The 8,925-nt window shown below is 41.3% G+C and overlaps 1 protein-coding gene across 1 annotated transcript; it reads left to right on the top strand.

Annotated features, from left to right (window-relative positions):
- Window positions 1-1,825, top strand: Otud1 (OTU deubiquitinase 1; the record flags this gene model as incomplete). The annotated part of the gene is made up of 1 exon (XM_055593744.1): window positions 1-1,825. A coding segment is annotated over one exon (666 nt), but the record flags the coding sequence as incomplete, so codon positions are not given.
- Window positions 1,826-8,925: the final 7,100 nt, after the last annotated feature.

Here is an 8,925-nt window from a genome sequence, read left to right as displayed (position 1 = left end):
GCCGCCGCTCGCAGCGGCGCCGAGCCGACCCCGGACGGCGCGGGCGAGGCGGTGGGCGCGCCCCGGGCGGACCCGAGAGACGAGAAGCTCGCCCTGTACCTGGCCGAGGTGGAGAGGCAGGACAAGTACCTGAGGCAGAGGAGCAAGTACCGGTTCCACATCATCCCGGACGGCAACTGCCTCTACCGCGCCGTCAGCAAGGCCGTGTACGGGGACCAGAGCCTGCACCGCGAGCTGAGGGAGCAGACGGTGCACTACATCGCGGACCACCTCGACCACTTCAGCCCCCTCATTGAGGGCGACGTGGGGGAGTTTATTATCGCCGCCGCCCAAGACGGGGCGTGGGCCGGGTACCCCGAATTGCTGGCCATGGGGCAGATGCTGAATGTGAATATACACTTAACTACTGGAGGGAGGCTGGAGAGCCCCACCGTGTCTACCATGGTCCACTATCTGGGCCCGGAGGATGCGTTAAGGCCCAATATTTGGCTTAGTTGGCTCAGCAACGGACACTATGATGCTGTTTTTGATCACTCCTATCCCAACCCAGAGTATGACAATTGGTGCAAGCAAACCCAAATGCAGAGAAAACGCGATGAAGAACTCGCCAAATCCATGGCCATATCCCTGTCCAAAATGTATATTGAACAAAATGCATGCTCTTGAAAAGTCTGAGGACCTGACAAGCCGGGAACTGGCGAAAAGCAGTTGTGTTGGGAGAACCACACGAACTCTAATTAGGGTAATGGCACTTTTCAACTTCCTAGTAGATTGGCTTTAGGTGTAATGCCTTAATCAGTTTTGGAATGTTCTCTCAGAGCCGCAGGTTGCTGGGCACCTGAATGATGTTTCCTGATAGCTTTGGGCGAGCCTACTATAATTTGCTGTATAAAGTGAGCGCTACTTAATTTGCAAGCTGATGTCTCACGGTATGAATTTGTTCATTCCTGGTAGTCTATTTTCTATAAAAGTGTATTTTTGCACATTTTTAAAAATGGGTGTACTTTCATCTATGACGTGTTCCAATTGCGAGAAACGGCTTTTAAGCATAATCCAGAGAAGTTCTTTCTATGAAGTTTATTTCAGTTTGTGATTTAGTAGTTAGTTTACGTTGTTGAAATGGTTAACAATTCTTAATTATTATTTCAAATGGATATTGATACATTATGTTACCAGATGACTAGCCCATTCCATCCTGATGAAACAAGACGATTTGTTGTTTGGGGGAAACGTTATTTTATTTAAGAAATGGTCCACTTTGAAGACAGTTTACGTTTTTTAAAAAATGACAGTACCAGGCCTTACTTGAATAGAAGTCTGCTGTTCGCTGGTGTACTCTGATGTTTAGAGTAAAGTGCCTGGTGCTCTCGATTGTTTTCTTTTTTTATTCATCAACTTAGGAAAAGCATTCATGAAATTTTGTGAGAAGTTCAGCCTCCTGTGTTACAGCTTCTTGGTTTCAACTAAGCTTTTCAAAATGAGCATTAAGAAGCTGGGCCTGCCAGAGGCCGTTACTTCCAGCAGGAGGCAACTGTCTTATACTCTGTTCTTTTAAAGTTCTTCCAAAAGGAAAAACAGAATCCACTTTGTATTATGTAAAAATGTAAACAGCTTGTATGGTTTGCTGGGTCAAACAGTGTTTCCAACCCAAAGAAAAACAAACAAACTTATGTTGCCACTTTAACTACTTTTATTGTATTTATTAAGTAATGCAGTTTGTACTTTTTTATTTTGTAACATTTTGTGATTTTTTTGTACAATAATGTATTTGTACAATATAGCAGTTCTCAGCTGATTGAATGAATGAATAAAATGTATACTTTTACATCTTTTTTTGGGTAGAGTGGTTTTTAAGTAGCCAAGTCTCTAAGAGCTTTTTAAATGTACACAATTTCTTTTCACTTAAAAAAATGCTCCAGAATCCTGAGAGGTTTCCCAAATTCTCACATGAATGGGAAAGTAGTCATTTCAAAGGATAACTCTCAATGAAATATGATTTAAGGGCATGGTGACTCAAGAAATAGCTCTTGTTATTTCTAATTATAATTCCTGTCAAATTATAGTTGTACCTATTGGCTAATAAACAGGGAAGTACAATTCGCCAGCCCAAGTGTAATTAAATACCATACTTTGTGATCCACTCTTTTGGTGTAGCCTTTCCTGTATTAGAGTTGCTGAAACAGTGCCCTGAATTTACCTAATCTGGTGGTTCTTGGCAGTGGGAATCTGCTTTGAAATGTGCTAACCAGACTTAGTTGTACACTGCATTTTATGGTATAAATGTGCCCCTTTCAAAAATCATGAGTTGAAACTTAATTCTCACTAGGTGGGGCATTTGGAAAGAGATTAAGTCCTGAGGGCTTTGGCCTGGTGAAATGGCTGGAAAATTTAGCTTTAGGCCTTTTTTGGACCTCTGCAGCTCATGGATGCCTAGAGGCCAATATCTGTAAGGAACTGACCTACCAGATAAGAAACATTACAGTTTCTTGGACTTCTCAGTCTCTAGAAAGGTAAGAAATTTCTTTTATTCATCACCCAGTTTTGAGTGTTTGATTAAAGTGACACAAATAGACTAAAAGCTAAACCTGCCTGCATGTAGTGTTGGATGTGAGGTATGTTGCAGAATGACAGTAGGCTGTTTGGATTTGTTACTTTTCAATGGATTGCTTAGGTACTACAGTTGCATGCTTGGAAGGATTACATTGGTTACCAAGGAAAGACAAAATTAGAAATTTAAATGTTAATTGTGGATCTCTAGAGCTTTAGGTAAAGTTTTATTCTGTGTCAGCACTGGTTACATAATTTGGTCAGGAACATGCTGTTAGAATTATGTGGCTATCTACTGCTTCATTTATTTTGTGATCTTTGGGAGGTGCTGAAAACCTACACCAGAAAGCAGAATGATGTTCTTCAAGGTATTCTTTAAGCCTTTTACTGCCCTAAATAGGTTACTTGTGTTTTCAAATCAGGATCCCTGGCAGTCAGTTTCCACTGGAGAGTGTGAGGATTTTGACATAGTTTCAGATGACGTGGTAGTGAGAGATAGCGCAGTATTTATACACAAGGACAATTTTTAGCTTCAGCCAGTGCACATTGCTAATTCAAGTGCATATACTTCTACATCTTTGGGGGTAGAGTGATACATTTTTTTTTTCCTGTGGGATGTCAGTAGCAACCTTTCTTACATGCATAAAAAATTCTTACAGTATTTGTGTATAAAAATGGTATTGCTTGTGAGAGGTTTTTAGTTCTTTGAAAAGTTTGCTGATGTCCTTCTCATTTGTCCTGCCTTGCTTAGTGCTTGTTTTATTAGTTTTGAAGAAGGAAATTCAGTGTTCACTTCTTGTATTTAATGTTTCTTCTCTACTGCTGTGCCAGTTTATATGTGTTAGTAGCAGCAAGCCTGGATCAGTAAGCACAGGACATGAACAGCTGAAAAGGTAGGTCATAAAATGGTTATTCTTATTTACACACTTATTTCCTTAAACTGATTGTTAAACATTCATTCCTTCAGTTACTCTTTGCAGAATAGCCAAGACCCCACCGCCCTAAGGAGAGCTGATGCTGGGAGTTAGACCAAGTTTCCTTCAGGTTCATTCCCATGGTGAGGATAATGTAATGCAAGTTCTGGTTTCTTTGTGTGTTAATCCCAAGGGTGGGATTTTAGTTGGACTATAGTTTGTCCACACCTGTGAATTGTCACTTGCGGGTCACGGTCTTTGCCAGCTGGTAACACCTACACTGTAGGGATAGGGCGTGGTCTAGGACTCAGTATAAATATGAGGCCTAGAGACTGGGGGGTGTTCAGTGGAGTTTGGTGTGTGGCAGTTCGGAGAGACCAGAGGTGGTGTGGTGGAGCAGACAGAAATTCTTCAGGGTGTAGAGGCTTGACAGACACTGGTATGGAGCCCTCAAAGAACCCCTTGACCCTAACTAGCTGGGAGAAGTAAAGGGGTCTGGGTCTCTTCTACCCACGAACCTTTTCTCTTTCTGCTACCTAAGGTTGGGGGTTGGTGGAAGGGAGAGAGAGGCCTAAACACCCCAATAAAGCAGAGTTTTACCAAGAGTGCCACCAATGGCTTTTGCTACAAATAAGGTCTAAAATAAACCCAGTAAGTGGTTTCAGGCAAATTAGTGAGAAAATGATATTATTAAGTTGAATTTTTTTTGAAGTAGCATATAGATTAAAAGCTGTGATAAAGGTATGTGATAATACACATCTGTAAATCCTACATGGGAAACCGAGGCAAGAGGATCATGAACTGAAGGCCAGTCTGAACTCAACAGTAAGTTCCAGGCCAGTCTGGGATCTGTAGCAAGACCCTAAAAGGAACAAAAGTGACCAAAAGCCCTAAGATAAAATAATTATTAATGTGCATTTGATTGCTGCCTAGAATCCAAGATCATAGGGAACTTTAGCATTTTGGCAGAAGCCTAATATCTGAATCTTCTGTTCATTTTCTGCTCAGCTGTTTCCTCTTGAGATAAAATTTACCAGCATTAATGTGTTTAATGAGATTGAGTGTTGAGTCACTGTAGTGCCTAAAGTGCTCTTACTACATTTTTTTTCTGGACCTTGTTCCTAGGCTTCACTTTTATTGGGTATAAAGCTTTCCTCTGAAACCACTTTTATAGAGACAATGCCTGAGGATTCCATGACCCGAATTAAGATTGGTTTTCTTTGGGTTGTGTAACCAGCCCTATGATAAAAGGTTTTCTTTGTAATTTTTGTGCATGAATAAAAACAAAAAAGGCTCTTGAGATAATCTCACTGCTTTAATGAAATGTGTGTATTTTTCTCTTACATCACGGTGATACTAAGGGAGATAGCAGGCAAGGCATCCAACAGGGAAAAGCGCTCTTGTACACAATTTCCTATGTAGGTGCTGTGATTTGGAGACCTCCCCGGAAAGTGTGTTGGGAGCTTACTCTCTAGCCTTAGCATACATGTGGCACTTTGAGAGGTGAGATCTTTGAGAGCTAACCCGGTTAGTGAATTAATGGGATATTCAGGGGCTGGCTTTTGTTACAAAAGCAGCTGCTTGGCATCTTGCTCTGCTTTGCAGTTGATACTGTCAGCCATGTTTTGATGTAGCAAGAATGCCCTCTTTAGAAACAGTTGCCTTGCTGTACCTGGACTCTGCAGGCTTCGGAACTGTGAGATATGCCCTGCCTGTGGTGCTCACTCACAGCAACAGAATGCTGCCTAAGAAAAATATACCCAGTACATTCAGGAGTGGGAGTGTGGCATGTTCTCCTTTAACAGCTGTCATGGGAAGGTGTATCTAGACTATGTCAAATAGTCTCTGAGAAGCCAGAATATCCGTAGTTCATATATTTATTCCTGTGCATGCAAGTATAGTGGGCGTAGGCTATCTTGTGTTCACTATTGACTCCCTGGGTTCCAGCCCAGTACCTAGCAGAGTAGGTAGGTAGGTAATACATGGGAATGTATTTATAGTGGAATATATTGGAATGAGGTAATACATTGGAAGAAAATAGGAGCTTTAAAAAATATCTAGCCACTGGATATGATATGGAAAATGATTTGACTCTAAAATTGATAAAATGATCCAGGCATGTTAAACTGAAATGGTCTTTATAAAAAGACTACATTTGAGAGTATTTCCAGGACCTCGTGTATGCTAAGCACACACTCACCCACTGAGCTTTATCTCTAGTACCAAAGTATTAGAACTCTGTAATAAACAAACTTAGAAATAGTTGATTTTGTCTTTGTGTTGCCTTTCAAACATCTTAGGAACCAATAGAACTTATTTAAATACAGAACTTGGATTAATGTGAGTTTATTTAGAAGGTGTCTCCTGGTCTAAGAGTCTTGGTTTGGCTTGCAACCAAGTCCAGAATATAGCAGTTTCTAGTTTTGCTTTCCTCTCGATAGCCTGGCCTGAGATGTTGGATGCATTTCAAACATTCTTTCAGGATGACATGTTCAGTAGCACTGACAGCGTGCTTGTGCCAGTTGATCAATGGGGCCAGGGTAAGTAGCATGAATCAGTTCCAAACTGTCAGTGTGTTTCCTCTGCTGTAAATTGGGTCACTGGCAGTTGTTCTCTGAGCAAAAGATCAGAGAGAGAATTCACTGTTAATTGGATCACTCTTTGTAAAACTTAATCTCTATTTTGTTTCTCAAAATAATAAACGATTAGTTTATGTATAAAAATGTAAGGGAAACAAAGTGATTGCTTTATATAGAATTTCTTAGGAATTTGTGTGCCTTTATAACTAAAAATGGCTTAATCTTCCTGCATTGTCCCCTCTCCTCCTGGGGTCAGGGTTCTGCTGGACGAGGTCTTTTGCTGTGAAGCTCAGTGGCTGCTGAGAAGTCGCCTTGCTTCTGGGACCTCCCTCCACCAGCTTCCTTCTTACTTGCCTCTCCAAACATTCTGGTTTCTCACAGTTGACACTTTTAATTCTTTGAGCCAGAACTTTTTAACTGTAACGTTGAAATCAGGATGCTAGTAGGTTGGCAGTGTGTACAGAGATAACTCCGAGATGTACTTGAAGCGGGAGAGAACATGGTGGCATTTTTAAGCTTACTTGGGTACCATTTAAAGCTGTGTAGTTCATTGTGAAGGCAGCTTCTACCAGTATGTCGTGTGACACCCTTGCAGCCAATCTGTGAAATAAACTCAAAGGAGGCGTTCAGTTCTAATAACAGACAGGGAGCATTCACACTCTTGTTTCCCCACAGTGAAATATAAGCAAGCCTGGTGATGTCATAAGGATGGAAGCTGAGGGGAAGAACACAACCAGGAAGTTCTCATGAGGCCACCACTTCACTGCCTTTGTTAGCTTGCTGACAAGGGCTCACTTGATCTAAAGGGGGAGTCATCTTTTAGCAACAGTTTCTACTCTAAGCCATGCATGCTCATTGTCTCAATAAAATACAGTGTCCCTGAAGCAGAAGCCTAGCAGCACTTTACCTTGACGACTGAGCCAAGGAAGAGAGCAATCGCAGCTTCAGGGTGAACTTTCTACAAAAGAAACTAATTCTCTGAATTATTTTTTTAATCTGTTCTTTTATTGGCTAGTGGGAACTGGCAGAAGCTGGTAGTTCTGTGAAGGACATCGACTTGCCAAGAACTGACCCTGATTTAGAAGGTAGCTTGACTCTGTAAGAACAGACAGTTATATGTAATAGCTAGGCCATGCTCCTGTAACAAAGCGTTGATTTCTCTGTTTCTTAAAGGAAGTAAAGTGTGATTTGGCATGGCATACTACTCCCCAGACATGCACCCCAGGCAGTGTGTAAGCCGGATCACCATCAGCAGCACCTCTGCCCCTTTCCTTGTTAGAAACCCACCACATAGTATAACATGCCTGGACGTGGGTGGTTAGAACAGGGTCCATGAAAGGCAAAAGAATTTTGGTAGAGGATAGCAGTCTTTCCAAATCTGTACTTAGAGAAATAGCTTAGCGTTCTCATATCTTTATGGAGAAAGACATATAATGCTGAAATGTTTCGGAAGAAAATAAACTTACTCTCTATGAAGTAGAACTATGGTGCTGTCATTTAGGTCCCTTATGGACCCCTCAACAACATAGGCGTCACGCATCAAGTGTGCCCATGCAGGGAGTTTCATATTTTTGAACTATTTTTTTATTTCCTTCTATTCTTAATTGTTCTTAAAAAAAAAATTGTGTCTAATGTAAGCCCTGCATTTCTTTGAAAAAATGACATAAATCTTTTTTTTTTCTTTTTAGGCTTTTTACAAGCTTTGTTTAGCATGTTCCTGGTTTTATTTTACTCTGATTCTATTTGTCAGTTTTTTCTGTGTGTTTTTTTTTTCCTTTAGAATAGTTATGTGTGATACAGTTTTCTTAAAATTAGTTTTTGTTTGTTTGCTAATATTTGTGAACTTACTACTTTGTATCTTTGTAATAGTCCACTTTTCCAGAAAGGGAGACAGAGGGAGTTGCACAAATTTAGTGGGCAAGAGGCTATAAAAAGGGTCAGACTTAGGATTTAGCCAGGAGAATCATACTTCAAAATGAAATTTATGGAGAGTCGTCATGAACGGGTTGTTGCAGACACAGGAAGCAGTAACACACCAAGTCACCCATATTCTAGGGAGGAGAAGGGAGCCTCCAAATGGAGACTGGGCAGCATATTTTTTTTAGCAGAAATCACTCTAACTCAGTTGATAAAAAGGAAGTGTTTACTGCCCTAAATACAATGTTTCTTCAGCATTGTATTGTCACAGAGAAGAGTGGGGATCTAAAGGAAACCTAGAGAATAGAGGCAACCACATGCTTTAGTTAGTGTGCCTTGCTTTAAAAATTATTTTTGAGAATTTCAACCATTTATACAATTAAATGTGTTAATATGTAATTGCTCCCCCTCACACTCAAATTTCTCTCCTCCAACCTCCATTTACCTCCCTACATTCCCCCTCCCAACTTCCCATCTCTCATTAGTTCTGGTTAGTGCTGCCCACGTGTGCCTGGTTGTGAGTCCAACCATTGGATGGAGCAGCTAAGCACTGGCTCCTCATTAAATGGGGGGAGATCATCTGCCCCATCTCTGCCAGGACTTGGTGTCTTGTTTTATCTACCTGTTCTTACTGTATCTTAAGTGTTTCCAAAGGCTCATGTGCCTAATGGGGATTGGTTGCCAGCCTCCGGGGCTATTGGGAAGTGATGGGCCCTTGGGTAGTGGGGGCTAGTGTAGGGAAGTTAGGTCATCGGAGCACATTCTTGAAGGAGACAGCAGAACCCTGCCCCCTTCCTAACTTTACTTCTGCTCCCCTGCACTCTTCCACAGATAATGTTCTACCTCTCTTTCAGGCCCAAACAATGGAGTGATCCAGCCAGAGATAGAAGCCTCAGAAACTGAGCAAAATCAACCTCTCCTCCTTTTAAGTTGACTTTCTCAGATATTCTACTACAGTGACTGAAAAC

This window comes from Psammomys obesus, unplaced genomic scaffold, assembly GCF_907164565.1.
Source record: "Psammomys obesus unplaced genomic scaffold, mPsaObe1.curated_primary_1811, whole genome shotgun sequence".
NCBI classification, from domain to species: Eukaryota; Metazoa; Chordata; class Mammalia; order Rodentia; family Muridae; genus Psammomys; species Psammomys obesus.
The sequence above is the reverse complement of the archived record's forward strand: the minus strand, read 5'-3'. Positions and strand labels throughout refer to the sequence as shown.